Raw genomic sequence first — 19,480 nt, 5'->3', positions numbered from 1 at the left:
GCAGCTCTCTCCAATAAGATGGTAGTAATAAACAAGTCCTGAAAGACAAAAAAATGAGAGGCGCTCTTGGTGTAGCAAGTTCTATGCAAACACTAATAATAGAACAATGGTGATCATATACTCACAAAGGACATTGCACATCCAGTGCAATATTGAACAAGCCGAAGCTTCAGAGCCGTTCGGCTGACTCTCCAAGACTGTGTACGCTGTAACCAAAGTGAGGCTCCCAACAACCAGCTGCTTCTGATATCAAGTCCCAATACGGGACGCCGACAAAACCACTCGCGTACGAATGGCACCAAATGATGTGGATCCAATCAGGCGGATTACCCAAACATTTATATTGAATTTCGCCACATTAGAGGTGGCGAAGAGGTTAGGGAAGCGGTGGTCTGGTGACCGCTGCTTGATAAATGACAGCAAGCAAGTTCTTGTGAGAACTTGCAGCCGTAGGGCTTTAATAAATCTAGCCCTAAGTGTTTAATCATTAAGCTGTTAAATTGAGTGACTGAAGACTTTAATAAAAGAATGGCCCTTGAGATAGTAGATCTGGATGTTAAGGAAGACACCACGAAGGAGCACTGGACTACTGAACCAGATCAGCATACCAAGTCCTGTGCAGCCACGCATGAACTATCAATATTGCAGAAAATTTTTCCTGCTTAATCACTCTTGGAAGAAGCACAATTGTTGGAAACATATAAACAAGATATAATGAACTGCTAGGGCATCTACCAATTCTACCTGCAGATCTCTCAACCTGTACCTGAGGAGGAAGTGCACCCTGCAGGATAAGTCTATATCTGGCAGACCCCAGAGATGCACTAAATTCTGGTTGAGAGACCATTCTCCTGAGTGTAAAGTCTGACAACTCAGGTAATCCGCTTCCCAGTTGTTGACCCTGGGAATGTGAATGGCTGAGATGGTAAACTGGTGAACCTCTGCCCAATTTATTACTCATGAAACTTCCTTCATTGCTAGATAACTATGGGTGCCCCCCTTCTAATTTATATAGGCAACCATGGTGTTATCTGACTGAAAGCGAATTAAATTAACCAAAGACTGAAAAAGCCAAGCCTGAAGATCGTATGGAGTTCCAATACATTTATAGGACATTTTGTATCCTGAGGAGACTAAACTCCCTGACACTGTTGAGAACCCCAGACTGCTCCCCAACCTGTCAAAATAACATCCATGGTAATTATTTCCCATGATGGATGTAGGAAGCTCATCCCCTGAGACACCAGAGTGGGGGATATCAGCCATGACAGGGATTGTTTGACCAACAGCTCCAAATAAATTAACTGAGACAGGTTGGAGTGATCACCATTCCACTTCCTTAGCATGCATAGTTGTAGTGGACGCAAATGAAATCTTGCACAAACAACGGCATCTGATGCTGCCACCATCAGACCCACTACCTCCATTCACTAGTAATAGTAGGACGAAGGATAGACTGCAGATTCCTGCAACCTGATTGCATCTTGAGCTAGTATTGATCCATTAGAAACAGTCTCATGGAGACCAAATCTATGGTTACCCTCAAAAAGGAATCCCTTGTGAGAGGAGTAAGAGAACTCTTAGCCACATTTACCTTCCAGCCATAGCTATGAGGAAACCAAAGAAGTTTCTTTGTGTGAGCAGTTGCTAAAAGTAAAGATGGAACTTGTTAAACTCCCTGAGGTTTTTTCTATCCCTGATACTGTCTCTGACATAATTTCTAGGAAATGGTCTAAGCCAGGTAATTAATTTAGTCCTCCTGCAAGGATTTAAAAAAGTTATATCCTTTACTTGCTGCTAATATTGAATTGTGGGAAACTGTTTCTAAGGTTGATGGGTCCATTTTTGTCCCAGACTAAAGGCTAGATTAAAAGTGGGGCTCTAAATATTGCTTGCGTGCATATTGTAATACCAGCGCACAGAAATGTGTGCTGGTATTGCAAGTAAATCGCAATGCAAACAAAGCTCATGTTCACATTGCTAGGAAGCATTGTGCTCACTAGAGCGCCCTTCCATAGGCTCCTATTGGAGCCTCTTTCTGATGCCAACAGAGTCGGCATCAGAACCTCGCACAGCGAAGGGTGTAAGTAGCGCAGCAATGGGCAGCATTTTTTAATATATACAGTATGTATATGAATATATACATATATATTTATGTGTAAATATGTGTATATGATTTCTATTTTCAGACTTTTAACTCTTTCTTTACAAGGAAGTTTTTCTTTCTGTTTTGGTTTTCCATTATTTATATGGTGTCTGGGGGTTAATGAGTTTGTTTTCAGGACTAGAAGTCCAAGAGTATTTTTAAAGTTCAGATTTCCTTTTTGTCAGAACAGGGCTCAGAAATCGTCTTCCACCCATATCAGAGGTCCTCTGGTTCAGTCTGGAAATAATTTAAAAGATTTTTGTAATGCTTCAGTGCCTTTAACTGAGTTTGAGCACTTATCCCTCTGCTTGCAAGGCTGCTAAGCTATTTACCAGGCTTATTTACATGCTCAGTTCCCAGTAATTTTTCTGGTACAGGCCGGGCTAGCAGTTTTAATATCCTCTCCTCCGTCCAAGTCTGTCATGTAGATTCAGCCCTTGATCTAGAGGCTCTGGTAGGGGGTAGGGTATTTGTTTTTCATGAAGCTTGTTTTTAGTCTGCTGTAGTTCTTTGAGTTATTATTACAGTCTCATTGATATTTAATAGGTTTCAGATCAATGTCTCCCAAGGGAAGTTTTTTTTTCTGTCCTATGTTCCCTGTAAGACTCAGGTAGATAGAAACTTCAATCTATTTGGTGTTTCAAGAAGTTGGGGGGACTTTCATATCTTTACTGACCTAGAAACTAGACCTAGAACAAGTTTCTACTGATGAAATGGAAACTCTTCACACTATTCTATCTTCATTTGTTTTGAGAAGGATTCTTATTTCTAGGAACATCTTTGGTTTCTGAGATTTGTAGTTTGTTGCTTTTTTTATCTGGTCTGGTTGCAATTCTCAGAATGTTCTTCAAAGTTTTGAGTATCCTCTTATCTATAATCAGTTTTCAGTGTATTGCTGTATTTCTTGGCCAGGATAATATATTGGTCCAAGCAGTATTTCTTTCCTACAGACTGTAGTTGTTGTTTCTTCAACAACATTGGTTTGAAAATCTTTTTTCCAAACAGTCTTTTGGTTCATCAGATAAGGTTTTCTTTTCTGGGGCTAAAATGGTTAAAGCTGAGAATTTGCCTTGTTAGAACTTTCCGTTTCTATTTTTGCCTTCAGTTGCTCATTGCATGGAGGTGACAGGTCTTATGTTTGTGGCCTTGGTTGTATTCCAGCTACTTTATATGAATCTCTTCTGAAGCTTTGTATCCTTTACAATGATACAGGGTTCTGACTCTGTCGCTTATGTCTATCATCAGGGGGGAGTTAGCAGTTCATTTATGAGGATAGCATTTTAAATTCTTTCCTGGGTAGGAATTTATTTATGTTCTTATTCTAGGACTAAATAACTGGGAAGAAATTTTCTCTCAGTCTTCAATATATTGGGAGGGTAAGGGAAGTAGGAGAGATACTTAAAGCTCTACAGTAGGGTGTCTTTGCCTCCTCCTGGTAGCCAGGTGATGTACATGTAAAGACTTGTGAAAACTCTCACCACCTTGAGAAAGAAAAGATGTTTATTTATCAAATAAATCTAAAAGGAAGTGCATGTTTGTTTACAATTACTATTAAGGTATTCATCCCTCACTGGCTGGCTTCTACTGAAAAACTTGGTTTTATGCAGCACAGCAACATCCATTTTTCACAAAGCAATGTAAGACGTTGAAATATTCTCCTTTGTATTAAACAGAACTATTTTGGGTACAACATCTACTTAAAGAAATAGAGCTAACTTACCATTGTTTATTGCTTTTTACATTTGTGCTGAGAAATAGCTAAGTGGCTTTTTATAATACTATGGACCAGATTACGAGTTAAAGTTAATGCTCGTTTGGTTAGCGTGTCTTCATAGCTGTGGTTAACAGTTTTGCAGTCACAAAAAAAATCAAAAATACATTACACAATACACTCATGATAACACTAATAAAAATTATTAAAAAATATATTGCACATAAAAGTTATAAGGCCTCAAAGATATGAGAACTCAGGTGTTAGAAAAAAGGCATGCTTTAACGTAGACATACATACATATAAATGTCTAAAGATGTCTATGTATGTACAGTGTATATATGTGTGTGTGTGTGTCTATATGTATACATATGCATTTATATGTGTATATATGTATTTACAGACATAAATACACATATAAACAGATAAATACATATGTACACACATATAGGCATATAAAGAAGTGCATTGGAGCCCTTTTTCTGTAAATATTTCATACTCCAATATTCTCCACATAGCAGAATGTGTTCTATGTATTTTTAAATAGATATTCATATATATATATATATATATATATATATACATACATATATATGCAAGCACCACCGACTTGGCACCCTGGTTGAAGACCCTATTGCATTATGAGTGCAGATACACACGGAGGATATCTATATATAATCATGTATACATATAGGTATATATTGTACCACATTAGCATCAGATATATGTAGAAATATGTATTTATGAATTTATAGAACATATTCTTCTAAGTGAAGAACATTGGAATGTGAAATATTCATATTTTCCTTTCAGGTTAGCGCATTTGAGAATATGCGTTCGGGTTACCGCTCGAGTGTTTTTTCCCCCCACTTTATTTGTCCTTCGACTTCTATAGGGGAATAGGTTAATAGCTTTTTGTGTGCATCGGATTAGCAATAACTTTTTAATTTAAACTTGTAATACGAGCACAACCCGACACGCACAAAAAGTTTACTTCTAGCTCATTTAGCGCATGAGCCAATTCTGGCCCTATATAGGTGGATCCTATAAAATTTAAATTGTATTAGTACATACTCATTTTATTATTTATAAATATGTCTTTTGAAAGATTTAACACCCTATAGTTTTCTTTAATTCATGTTTGATTATTATTAATGCAAGTACTTTTTATTTTAATTTAAGGTTGTTAATTGTGAGTTTTTGTCTCTGTTTCTGTTTGCAGCGCCTATACAAATGTGGTACCGTGTGCAATTGTTTTCCTTTTCATATTGCTGTACATTGTGCTGCTGACATTCTGCAAACTTAAAGATAAACACGAAGAGAAGAAGAACGACTGTGTGTTGCTTCAGGATAATTCTCCAAGTGACCAGCAGCAGTATGCCATTATTGTTGATATAGGTTTCCGATCTAGACCAAAGTCAACAGCTAAGGTATATTTAGTTTCACAAACTGAAGCGATTTGGAATAGTATATCAGAAATACCTTATTGTTGTGTCACTGAATTATCTTTCTATTAGGTGCATATTGTTCTACATGGTGAAGATGGGGTATCTGAAACTAGAGAACTTTATTGCCCTGACAAACCTCTTTTTGAAAGGAATTCTCGGCATACATTTATTATGAGGTAATTTTTAGCTTACCGATATTAAATATATTTAACCACCCATAGAATTTAAAAAATGAATAAAGCAACATTGGGAAACAATGCAAATAAAAGTGGATTTATATTATGTAGATCACTAAGCAAGAAAATTATTATTATTGTTTATTTGTAGTGTCACTGTATTCCACATCACTGAGAACATGATCGTTGGGCTGTACACTACAATTCAATCATTAATATGTTTGAGTTTTTTTGATTTTCTTAGAACAAATAAATGTGCTGAAAAATGTATCTATTTTTATATTTAAAGGGACAGTGTACTGTAAATTTCTTTCATACAGGTAGTGAGAGTCCACAATCTATTACTCCTGAAAATTATTCTTCCCTACCACTAGGAGGAGGCAAAGATTCCCAAACCCCAAGAACTCTATAAAACCCCTCCCACCTCACCAATACCTCAGTCGTGTCTTTGCCTCCACTGAAGGTGGTCGAAGAATGAAGATGTGCGTTTGATTCTTCAGTGACAGCGGTTCTCAGATCTAGTTGTGGCCTGTTTCCCCTCAGAGTACAGTGTTTGTCAAAGGGATGTATTTGGAGTATTGGAAGTGACATATATTTCACTAGAGGGAATTTAGTCACAAGCCTTACCATGGGGGTCACAGGGACTTGTCCTTTGCCTCTGCCTGTTGGTTCTTTGATATACTCCTATTCTTTTTGCGCAAGTACTATATTTTGATTTACTTGTCACTCGATAAGGCCTTTAGGTTATCACTATAAATATATATATATATTTATTTATATATGTACATAGCCTTGGGACAGTTATATATATGTTGTTATTTGATACTTCCCCCTTTAAAGTATTAATATGTTTATTTTTGTAATGATCACTGTATGGTTGGAACACAGCTGTAGATTTATTAGATTTGTTTGTTTCACTAGTACCTCTGTATTCCTTGTGGAGATAGAAAATATAGACTTTGGCAGAGAGTGATTTTAGTTGAGGTTGTATTTAACAACTACCAGTCAGAATTACTGCTATAGTTGCACAGAGTGGGAGAGCTTTTCAAACTGACAGTAGTGACAATACTATGTAAGTAAGTAGTTCTTACAAACCAGGTACTCTTTTTACTTGTATGGCCCTTTAAGGATTGGTTAATGAGTGCACTGATACAATCAGGAGATTCAGCAAGAAAGAGGCTGTAAAGTTATCCGCTTATGCAACTCCACTAGTGACAGTGTGTTTGGGTGAGATCTGCAAAAGGCTACATGCAGTTCAGTAAAGCTGATTAATATATTTTACAAGAGAGCTGCTCCTAGCCGACTGGTTCGTTCGGCTTCCCTGTATACTGTGTGCCTGAATGGAGCAAGCAGCTGAACTCACTGGCGGTTGCGAGCTGCGGTCATGTGACCGGCTACAGGCAGTTCTGTGTTACACTGTTGCGAGTGAATGCTGAGAGATAATGGAGACGGCTACAAACAGCTTGTCAGCGTCAGTGGAGGCCAGTACGGTGTACTGTTAGCCGCTGTAAGGTAACAGCTGAGTGAAAGAAATCCGTAGAGGTATTATGGTGGTGTCCTGGGAGGTCATAAACTAGACACAGGAAATATATCGTAGTTAACAGCTTGCTACAGATTCTACAATTTAGCAAACGGAACAATGAGTTGAACAAATTCTCTTGAAGGAAATATGGAACAGGAATTATTTGAGCAATTGTATTCCAAATGTTAGAGAACAGCAATCAGATAACGTGCTCTGGCTCAGTTTCAGTTAGGTTAACAAACAAATTACTAAGCACTTGTTTGCAGCTGAGTGAAGCCTTATAAAGGTAAAGGGGGAGGGGCCAGAGGAAATCCTGACAATTTTTATTCATGTAAATTTTAGACGCTTAAGTGTTTTCAAGCACGTATTTTTTTGTGCTATAATTCTCAATTATTGATGCATGCTTGCCTTCGGGTTTGCATGTGTAGGTGTGATAGTTTGAGTACTTTTTGGCACAATTTTCTTTTATAGTTGATGTATGCTTAAAGTGCATCTCCCTTTACATGTGTACTGTCTGGATGCAAGACGTACTTTTTAAAAATATTTTTAAGAGTTTTTAAGAGTTTTTTTGCATAAGGGGCTTTTTTTTGCAGTTATGGGGCTTTGTAATTCTGTCACTAAATCTGCATTTGAAGCTGGATCATTTGAACATTTTATTATCAATATTAATTGTTTATATTGTTATATGCTAAGGTATTTCCTTCCTATACAAATAATGTATTGCTTTAATGCATTCTGACAATTACTACTACTGTTCTTGATTCAAAGGGTATTATTGCTACTTCTGTTTGTTCCTTACAGGAAGAATATAATAAAAAGGTAGATCAAGATATCAAAGTGTAGATAAGTAAAAACAAAGCTTTTTGTGCTTCATTAAAAACATACAAAGCAGAGATATCCAGTAAGAAACACAGTTGTATGCGTTTTGGCCATGTCGGCTGTAATCATAGACTTAACTCCCTCTCAATGAAGGTGTATTATATAGGGCATATCTCCGCCCTCTTAAAATAATTAAAAGTAATTAAAGGGACAGTCTAGTATAAATTAATCTTTCATTATTCAGATATAACTTTTAATTTTAATCAACTTTCGAATTTACTTTTATCATCAAATTTTCTTTTTTCTCTTGGTATTCTTAGTTTAAACTAAACATAAGTAGGCTCATATGCTAATTTCTAAGCCTTTGAGGGCTGCCTCTTATCACATGCTTTTAAAATCTCTTTTCAACACAAAGAGACAGAAAGTACATGTGGGCCATATAGATAACACTGTGTTCAGGTACAGGGGGTTATTTAAGATTTAGCACAAAACAATGCTAAATTTAAGACAATAGATAATAAACAGTCACAGTCATGTGATCAGGGGGCTGGAAGAAGGTTCCTAGATACAAGGTAATCACAGAGGTAAAAAGTATATTAATATAACTGTGTTGGTTATGCAAAACTGGGGAATGGGTAATAAAGGGATTATCTATTTTTAAAACAATAACAATTCTATAGTAGACTGTCCCTTTAACCATTAAACTGCCAGCAAATAGTAATATATTGCACACATAAAATCAGATTTTACAAGGGATGTCAATAAGTATATAAGTAAAGGCACTTACATATAGGTACAGTATTAAATATGAATATACACATGATTTTCAATAGTAACCAACCCTTGAAACTCTAACTACAGATAAACCACAAATATGGAGACAATTGATTTACAATCAACCCATCATTTGCTCCTTGTGTATGGTTAAATGACTGGGGCCTTGCACTACTGTAAAAAAGGAAAAGCCTTTCCGTGATAAAGATTGTCTGGATTTTTTTCTAAATGGATGGACTTGACTGTACAATATTAGCACTTCTGTGCCCCTTCTTCTGAGGAAGAATATACAACTTTTTCTCCTGGAATTGTGAACTTCATTCGAACACCAGTGAGGAAATTATGGTAGCCATGCCTTTTTCAACTAAGCGTAAAAATTCAGTTCAGAATTTACCTTCTTCTAGTTCTTAGGCTGCTGTGTCCTCAGAGCGGGTGTTTTTTCTTTGTTGATCAAGAGTCTTACTCTGATCATTTTACTGACATCCTTTTATATTCATTCTCTTTGTAAGTTAATGTTTGCTTTCTTACTTACTTTAGAGGTTACATGATTCTAAAGTAGATGGTGATATACCAGTTAAGGGCCAGATTACAAATCATGTCAGCTCAACAGTTATTAAATCTACCCCTTGGTCTCTATTGAAAGATAATTGTTTTCTCTGTTTCCGACTATGTTACATCTGTATCTTATGTCAATCATCAGGGGGGAACTTACAGTTCCATAGTTATGAGGATAGTATCTCTATTTCATTCCTGGGCAGAAACTTATTGCTGTATGATTTCTGCTGTTTATGTTCCAGGACTGTATAATTGGAAAGCAGTTTTTTTCTCAGTCTTCAGTTATGTTCTATCATATAATAAATCTTTGGGGTCGCCAAGAAATAGTTCTGATGGCTTCCCAGTTAAATCTACATTTTTCAGGGTACTGTGTAAGATCCAGTGTTCATTCTGACTAGCCTATATTTTTTTTCACCTCTGGTCTTTTATTTCAGAGTGATTGCCGAGCTTTGGTGATTCTGTTTTGCTCCAGCTTGTTCCTGTAGTATTTGGCTGCTTCTTTTGCAGTCGGACCTTCTATTTTAGGATCTTTATTTCTACCCGGATTCTAGTTCTCTTGGCTTGATGGCAAGGAGATAGAATCAGAATTCCTTTGATCTATTTGTTCGGTTATTGAGTTTCTAATACAGGATTGTAAGTCTGTGACTAGGGGAATCGTTATTTAAAGGTCTGGAAGGCCTTTATTTATACTTGTTCAAATAAAGTTTTTTATTGGCATTCTTTTTGAATTGCCAGATTTCTTTCTATTTTTACAAGATGGTTTGGATAAGGGTTTATCCACCATTCTTTTGAATGCTCAGTTTTCTGTATTTCGTTAGTTATGTCCCGTAAGAAGATTGTTATCTTTCTGACATTCATGGTTAGTCCTAGCCTTGCTTAGAATTAAACCTGTTATTATTACATTTTTCCTCCTTGGAATCTTAATTTGATATTGAGGATTTTGCAGGTTCCTCCTTTTGGGTCTATGCATAAGATTGATAATAAACTTATTTTTGGAAGTTTTGTTTCATTTAGATTGTTGTTCCTCCTTTATTATTCAGAGTGGTCTCTTAATGTTTTGGAGTCTGTTAGAACTTTGTAGTGTTATGTTGACACTACCTAGGTTTTAAGGCAAACTTTTAGTTTGTTTTTTTCCTTTTGCTGGTTTTAGAACTTCAGAGAGTTTCTACTATTTCTTTGGCTTCTTGGTTAAAACTTTTGCTTTATATTGTTTTCTTGGAGGCAGGTCAGCCTCCACCTAGATGGCTTTCTGCTCATTTTTTCAGACTTAAACATATCTCAAGATAATATTTGTGTTTCTAATTTTTTTTAAGGGCCTCGCTGTACGAATATTTCACTGGAGCAGCGAGCTTTTGAATATCATGCCCTAAGTTTTAACTTTTGTGTATACATAAAGAGATAAGATAATGAGAAGCATATGTGTATAGATAAGAGATAAGATAAGGGTGTCTCCTTGCCCTGCAAATTCAGCCAACTTAAATGGGCCGTGCTTTCAACTATCAAAACCACTATTTCATACATTTAATATAAAGCTAAAGAAACAATTTCCCGTACATTTTATACACTGTCTTTGTTAAACAAGTTAATGGAATCTCATTAAGTGGAAACTAATTTTACAGTATACTGTCCTTTTAACACATGCGCCAACTAAGAAAATGTCTATGCTTTTCTGGTAACAGGTCAATTAAATTATTTGCAAAATGTGATTTAAAATTTCTACTTTTACATTATATATGTTATAGCATCCCTGACAGCCTTGGGCCTATATGGAAAATTCATATTTGGCATAATAACAGTGGTGATTGCCCAAGTTTGTACCTCAGCCATGTTATAATCAAAGATCTTAAGTATGGAACCAGTTGGTTCTTTCATGCTGAGTGTTGGTTGGCTGTGGATGAAGGAGATGGAAAAGTGGAACGGGAGTTCACATCTACTGGTCACGGACCTTGGTTTCAAAAGGTAAATTAATTAATTATAATTAAACAAACTTTTTTAGTCTGCTTTACTAGGGGTCTGAAGATCAAACTTTGCCAGCATGAAGAGAAATTACATTAACTCCCTTTCCGGTCCTATACATTTTCAATAAGTGCGCCAGCAGGTCTTATTTACTTTATTTTCGAAACAAACAAAAAAAACATACAGTGTGACACTCCTGCTTTTAAACAGGGGGTGCGCCCGCATGACATAGACTACGTATGTAATGCTGTGTGCACACTGTACATCATAACTCTAGCACAGCCGCGCACCGTAGATGGAACATGTCGGAATATATCCGACATTGGACCGCGAGTGGTAAAACCCTTTGTCGGATATATTCCGACATAGGACCGGAAAGGGTTAAATTCTTGGGTGCTTTTATTTAGCATAATATATGATTGTTATGTGTCTCTTCTTCACTTCCAATGCCTGATGATATAAATCCGCTCTGGTGAGATTATCTAAGGAACCTCATCAGTACTGTTGAGGTCCCTTAAAAGAAAGAATTTTAGAAAGACAAATTTTAGCTTGAGAGCTGTTCATCTCGCTGCGCAGGTTCTGCATGTAAGGGAGAGGCACATACTTTACATTAAAATGCTTAAAAAAAAGCCTCCAAAGTTTTGCATGATTTTTCACCATACCAGCGGGTTTTTGGTCATCGGACCCCAAGAACCCTGCACAGCTTAACAACAACTGTCAGGCTAAAATTTTGTCTTTATAACATTCTCTAAGAGACCTCACAATACTGATGAGACATCTTAGATAATCTCTCCAGAGCAGAGGGCCAGATGATCTAAAGCTCTCCGCACTGGTGAAATGATCTAAGAAGTCTCGTCCAGCACAGCAAGGTCCCTCAAATAATTTTAGAAATGCAAATTTTACATTAAGAGATGTTTATCTAAATATGTAGAGTTTTGTATGTAAAGGGGTTGATTTCTATATTACAATATAAGGTCTAAAAAAAATCCCAATGATTTTGTGTGGTTTCTCTGCATGACGGCAGTGTCAACAGTACATAATATATAGTTCTTCAAAAAATAATTCCATCAAAAAAATACAGATTTTATTTTTGTTTAATGAAATAGTCTTAAAATAAAAAAATAATTATCTGTTATACATTCCACTGGATTGTATTCTTTTGTTTAGTTTTCCTGTAGCACTCAGTTTAAACTGTGTGAAATGTAGAAATGTGTGAAAAAGGAAAGTGTGAAATTCTTATAATGCTATGTGCAATGTATTTAGCTATCATTCACTATCCCACAAAAATTATGGAACTATCAAGATTAAATACCAGGATGTTTAAATAAATTAAGGTAAAATGTGTACAGTAATATATTACGATGGTACAATAATCAGTAATTGTCTTTGGTCAGCTTACAAGATTGGCTTCTCCAAATCAGCAGTTCATGAGACACAAAATTAGGGCACATGTGAGGGTCAAATGTATATTTTGTAAGCCAGTACCCAGGCTTTGGGTATATGTAACTTTTAATATTATTACTTTACAGTTTTTGTCACTGATTTTTCTTAAACGGACACTGAACCCAAAATGTTATCTTTCATGATTCAGATAGAGCATGCAATTTAAGAAACTTTCTAATTTACTCCTATTATCAATTTTTCTTAATTCTCTTGCTATCTTTATTTGAAAAGCAAAAATGCAAGTTAGAAGCCAGACCATTTTTGGTCACAACCTGGATTGTGCTTGCGGATTGGTGGCTAAATACTGTCCAGGGTCTGCTGAACCAAAAATTGGCTGGATCCTTAGCTTAGATGCCTTCTTTTTCAAATAAAGATAGCAAGAGAACAAAAGAAAAATTGATAATAGGGAGTAAATTAGAAAGTTGCTTAAATTACACGCTCTACCTGAATCATGAAAGAAAAAACAAATTGGGTTTAGTATCCTTTAAAGATACAATAAACCCTCTCCACTGTACCTCTACACATGTAATCTTTTGAAAGCTGTCTGCACCCATATTGTTACAATATTTAGACATTTAAAAAACATTCCGCCTGTATTGAAGTAAAGCTTGTTTTCTTAAAATCTTTTACTTAATACAAATCAATAAAAAACAAAAAACATATTTTTTTACCAGCTTTTTTACTGCAAGTTAACAGAATATCTAGAAGATTTTTCATTTGTGGTGCTCCGTATTAAGTCCGTCCTTCATATAGCTGGTTCACTCACACTCAGCGCATAACAATTTGCCTGGTCTTGTTTTTTGGGTTATATGAGTTTAAACATTGTCCTTATTCACTGGAAGGAAGAACAAGTATGTATAACATTATTTTTTAATCCTTATATTGTATTAAAGAAACTCATAGGGGCCGATTCTATCAATGTCTGGTGGACATCACTGAATGACGACAACATACGCTGTCGGCATTTAACATTGGACAAGCAGTTCACCACGATCAGGTGGATTGCAAACCGCAGCCTCAGAGGAGGCATACGAGTTAAGGCGCAGTGGACTTAAGTCCGCTGCTCTTAACTCCTGTTTCCGGCGAGTCTGAAGGCTCGTGCAGAAACAAATGCATTGGGGCCGATTGACACTTTTGATAAATCGTCCCATAGATAAAATTGTCATACAACATGATTGTTTAACTTATTAGTCAATAAGTACATTATTAGTCTACACATTTTTGATGTTAACAATAATATAATATTTTGTATGGGTAGTTGCTTCATTGGAAATTTGTTTATGCATCTGCAACCTGATATAGTTCTGACATCGATGGCAAGCAGTATACAGAAGTATTTGAAGTCACCATATTTGAATCAGGAAGAGTAAACTTAAAAAAATATATATTTATTAAAGATAACAAAAAATAGCATATATACACATACACAATATATATTACATATATGCTAGAATGATTTTAAATTGTTTTGTCATTTTTGTTACTAATTTTTTTTATGTTTTTTATTTTTAAGTATACAGCTGAAATGGGCTTTATAGACATTTCCACTGTGTCTATGATAACAGGATTGCAGGCTACCATGACAATCTATCCAGTAGCCCTATTACTGTCACTTCTTTTCAGGTTTAGTGAGGTAAGTCAAACAAAGAAATATAGGTAATTAATTAAGTATAATGTATAATATATACAATGCATAATATATAAAACTGTAAGCTATTGTAAGCCAGTCTGTTGTTTGCTTAAACATGTATTTAAATATGATTTTAATTATAGATTCAGCTATACAAATTGCACCTATAATGATATTTCTGTAGGAGATACCATCATATCTTACCAAAACTTTTTCTTCAATATTTAATCCACCCACACCTCTTCATTTTGAATTTTAGAGACTCTGTAGCTTTTTAAGAATCCTGGGGTTTCAATAACACTAAGAGATAGAACCAAATGGGAAACTAGATGGAACTCTAGATGGGAAAAAGCTATCCGCTATGTCACTTTATATGAATTATATCTAAAATATTTTTATAAAGGCATCTTACACCTATCTAGACTGTTTAATATCTTCCACACCAATTCACTCAAGTTCTGGAGAGGTTGTAATGAACTCAGAACCCCATCCTATACTTGGGGGAAGTTGTTTTCTTGTGGTGCTAGACATTCCCATTACTGTAGTAGTCAAAAATATTACTATCTAATTTTCTCCTAGTGCAGGATTATTACCATCATTTTCCTCATACCCTAAGCCTACTGCAGAAATTATTCTGTGTTTACTTATTTCTGGCTGTGAAACTGGCCCCTGGCTCGGGCATGGTTAAAACTAACTCCACCAACCTGGGTACAGGTTGTAGACATTTACAAAATTTTATGGTACTCTCAAGTGAATAACTCAGTTGAACTCCAATATTTGGTTTTTGAATACGGCCTTTATAGAAGGCTAGATTACAAGTGGAGTGCTAACATCGCTCCACTGAGTAATACCAGTGCACGCTAATGTGCCCTGAAATTACAAGTTGAGCGCAATACGAACGCGAGCTCGTGTTCTCATTGCTAGGAAGCATTGCACTCACAAGAGCACGCTTCCATAGGCATACAGTTCCCTAGATCACAATGTAAAGGCACTTTTCAGTGCCTTTTTTTCTCTAACACCCCACACCTGCCAACTTTAGCCCCCAAATTGTAATGGGTGGTTATTTATCAAGCACCTGCATATGGGCACATTTGCCGTTTGCAGGCATGTGATAAATTAGCGCTCCACTTGGTAATCTAAACCAGAGTGTTTAATAACCCCAATCACTGATATACTTGTGTTTTTCTTCCTCTGCCTTTCTTTTCTTTCCCTCTCCGAATGGGGAAACTCTATGGGTCAGATTACAAGTGGAACGCTAAATATCGCTTGCCATGCAAGCGATATCGGCACTCCACTTTGTAATACCAGCACACGATAATGTGCGCTGGTATTACAAGTTAATCGCAATGCGAACGCAAGTTTGCATTCGCATTGCTAGGAAGAATTCCGCTATGGGAGCCTCGTTCTGATGCAGTCAGAGACGGTATCAGAACCTTGCGGCAGCAAAAGAGGTATCACTATCAGAAATTGTTTTTATTATTCTTTTGTTTTAATCTGGAAGATTGTCATTTATTTATACTTGAAGTGTTACATGTTTAGATTACCTTGTGTTTACGTAATTGTACATTTTTCTTAAGCCTCAAAAAAAAAAAAAAAATAATTAACCCTAATTTAACTAGTGTTTTTTAAAAAATATGGGGCTAGATTGCTAGATTAAAAGTGCTGCACTGTTGTGTGCACACATAGAACAAGTTGAAAGTACATGGGTGTGAAAATAAAATGTTCACCAAAACACATCATAAATATATTAAAAGCTTACGAGCTGGCTCATTTTTTATTCAGCACCCCGGGTAGTGCTTGCTGATTGGTGGCTGCATTTGTATGTATATATGTGTTTTTATATGTATGTATAGACATATATACACATATAAGCACATAAATATACATGTATAGACATTTATATACATACATACATATATTTAGACATATATATTATATATATATATATACTTAATTTAGGACATATATATATATATACTATATATATATATATGTATATATATATAAATGTAATTTAATTGGTTGGGGTGGTGGGGGTTTAATTTTAGGGAGGGGGCTTAGTAATTTTTTAAGGTAAAAGAGTTGTTTAACTTAGGGCAATGCTCTACAAAAGGCCTTTTTAAGGGCTATTGGTAGTTTATTGTAGGGTAGGGGGTGTTTTTATTTGGGGGGGCTTTTTTATTTTTATAGGGCTATTAGATTAGGTGTAATTTTATTTATTATTTTTCGTAATTTTGTGTTATAATTTTTTTAATGTTAGATTTTTTTCTGTTTTTCCGTAGTATTAGTTTTTAAAAAAAAAAAAAAAAAATTAGGTTTTTTAATTGGTAGCTTTATTTTATTTTATTAGAATAGAGTTATGTTAGGTCTTAATTTATAGTTTAATGTTAGTTTTCTTTTTTTTTCTAGGTAAGTTTTTATTTATTTTAAGATAGTTATATTGTAATTTTAATTTAAAGTAAGGCGGGGTGTTAGGTTTAGGGGTTAATAATGTAATTTAGTTTTTTGCATGTGGGGGGTCGGCGGTTTAGGGGTTAATAGGCTTTAGTTTAGTAGTTATGATGTGGGGGGCTAGAGATTTAGGGGTTAATACTTTATTATAGTGTTGGCGATGTGAGGGCCGGCCGGTATTAGGGGTTAATTGGTTTATTTAGTGTTGGGGTGACGGATCTTAGGGGTTAATAGGTTTATTTAATAGTCGCAAATTAGGGGTTAATACGTTTAATATAGTATTTGCAATGCGGTGAGGGCGGCGGTTGTTTAGGTGTTAATAGGTAGTTTATGGGTGTTAGTGTACTTAATGTAACATTTTAGTTATGAGTTTTGTGAAACAATTTTATTTTGCAAAATCCATAACTACTGCTCTCAGATGGCGGTTATGGATCGTGTCGGTATAGGCTGTAACGCAAGCATTTTAACCGGGACCGCACAACCTGTAATACGGCTGTATAGAAAAATCCTGCACTCATTTTTTTGAGTGCGGAATGGACGTTGCGTTACAGGCTGAAATTCTTGCGGTATAGCTATACCGCCGCGTTTTGTAATATGCTTTCCCGGCCATTCGACGTGCAATGGCCAATTTCTTCAGCGGTAATAGCCGTACCCGCAAAACTTGTAATCTAGCCGATTGCTTTTTTTGTTGCTAGTATGACTTTCTGCATTAACACGGTGGGATTAGCCCTTTCCTTATGTAAAATAAAATGTGGCAGTTTTTCTATGGCATATCCAAATCACAATATCCATTTAAATAATATGATGTAACTGAAAAAATACAATTATTTTAGCAAGGTAAATCTTTATTTGAGCGCTAGAGCATCTTATGTCTCTTTAAATTTCAAGAAAATACATTAAGTAGTTTATTGACAAAAAATGTATGTTAAATTAATGGTTACAATAATAAATTTAGATACTAAGTGGAAAAAAATTTGTGTAATAACTATTTTTTTATTTTGTTTTAGAAAAAGATCATTAAAGGATTCAGGAGAAGAAGATTTAAAGCTGCAAAAGAGTCTGAAATGTACTCCATTGAGGGTAAAAAAACAACGATTTATGCACTTTTTTAGAAAATTCTGCTTCTGTTGAAAGTATTTATTTTTATATATTTGTTTTAGTTATTGTTAATAGTGTATTTCTAGAAAAGTGAAAATGCAGTTGCTACTCTTTTCTGGTACACAACTGATTTTTACAAGCTGCCATGTTAGAAAGCTTCATTCGTTGCAATAAAATACAATAATATTTACCATCATTTACATTGGATGAATTACTACTGTATGACTGATATAAATATGACATTTCTGCTCTGGCTTACATACTAGATGGGAATCGATAACTCAGTCCACCATTTTGGACTTACAGAAGAGAGTCCATTAAAAAAATAGAAAAAAAAAATTATCATAGTATTTTAATCTTTTGCATACTCCATCCCCTGATAGAGATTGCGTGAACATTTTAAGGTGTTCTATTTAAATTTGTCCAAAAACTGAATGGGAATGAATGGAGTGGGATTATTAAGAGCTTTTACTTTTAAAATCAGTCACACATGGAGAGATGTATTGCACTGTATTAAATATTAGGATTTGGTTCTATTTTAATATACTCTTTCAATATATTAGTAGTGTAGGATTGTATATTAAAAATATAGCAAGAGGGGTTCATATTCCTTATCTGGCTAGATTTCAAATATTTGTGTTTTCTCGATGAGTATACGCCAGTCATCCATGGTTGTATTGCCGGTCTGTATCATGTATCTGACATATCTTCTTATTGTTTGAAAAAGAGATATAGAAGATACTTGATATTCTTTAATGATACATAGCTCTTGATTACAGATCTAGCAAGAACTGGTCCCACTACAATCAGTAAATCAGAGATTTAATTAACATTTGCTGCTGTTTACACTAATGTACAAGTCTGACATTCCATGGTTTGACCATATTTTCCTTAGTCCTTTTAACCAAGCCGCAATCTGTCTTACACTTTATAACCTTTGTAGGGTCATCAGAATTCTTTATCAGCAGTGGATACCATGCTTGAATCCAATTTGACTTGGCAACACTTCCAGTCCTGGCGCCTATGATGCATGGAAGAAGAAATATGAGGTATGTATTAGGTTATTTGTACCACTATCACTTATCTTCTTATTGCTGATATATTTTTACTGTAGGTAGACTCATATTTCACAGAAGCAATCAAGCAGTGATGAACCATTCAGACCAGCTGCTATATTAATGCCTTTAAACTTAAAGGGCCATGATACCCAAATGTTGAAACACTTGAAAGTGATGCAGCATAGCTGTAAAAAGCTGAGTAGAATATATCACCTGAACATCTCTATGTAAAAAAGAAAGATATTTTTAAAGTATCAGACCCCATGTAAAGGACTTTAAGCAGCAAATCAGTTTGTCTGTCTCGGGACAGGCAAGAGAGTGAGCCTTGTGCACACTCATGAGATTTCCCTATTCAGCTTAAGGAAGTTTACTATGAAATCTCATGAGATCAACAGTAAAAGAGTTCATGACCTCAGCACTGTTGATGCTGATTGGCTGCAGGTTCATTTCTTCATTTTTTATTTTTTTTTACTGCAGTCTGGACAGCAGCTGAAGTATTAACTTTTCTACACAGCACTTACTCTGGAAATTGTGAGGTAAAATATCTTCCTTTTTTTACATAGAGATGCTCAGGTGATATTTTCCTGTCAGCTTTTTACGGTTATACTGCATCAGTTTCAAGTGATTTAGCATATGAGTATTATGTCCCTCTAATCCTGATGTTACTTAATTAAAATAATTTCCAAATAAAGT

At 35.4% G+C, this 19,480-nt stretch overlaps 1 protein-coding gene across 1 annotated transcript in view; it reads left to right on the top strand.

Annotated features, from left to right (window-relative positions):
- The window catches only part of LOC128661512 (polycystic kidney disease protein 1-like 1), a 199,675-nt gene that overhangs the window by 121,168 nt on the left and 59,027 nt on the right, over positions 1-19,480 (top strand). Inside the window, 10 exon segments of the mRNA XM_053715762.1 lie at positions 5,080-5,287; positions 5,375-5,481; positions 10,894-11,110; positions 13,225-13,260; positions 13,262-13,288; positions 13,290-13,346; positions 13,348-13,401; positions 14,064-14,183; positions 18,673-18,747; positions 18,749-18,778. Coding sequence (XP_053571737.1) covers positions 5,080-5,287; positions 5,375-5,481; positions 10,894-11,110; positions 13,225-13,260; positions 13,262-13,288; positions 13,290-13,346; positions 13,348-13,401; positions 14,064-14,183; positions 18,673-18,747; positions 18,749-18,778 — 931 coding nt within the window.

Source organism: Bombina bombina, chromosome 5 (assembly GCF_027579735.1).
Source record: "Bombina bombina isolate aBomBom1 chromosome 5, aBomBom1.pri, whole genome shotgun sequence".
Classification (NCBI taxonomy): Eukaryota; Metazoa; Chordata; class Amphibia; order Anura; family Bombinatoridae; genus Bombina; species Bombina bombina.
Note: the sequence above shows the minus strand (reverse complement) of the source record. Positions and strands in the feature narration are given on the sequence as shown.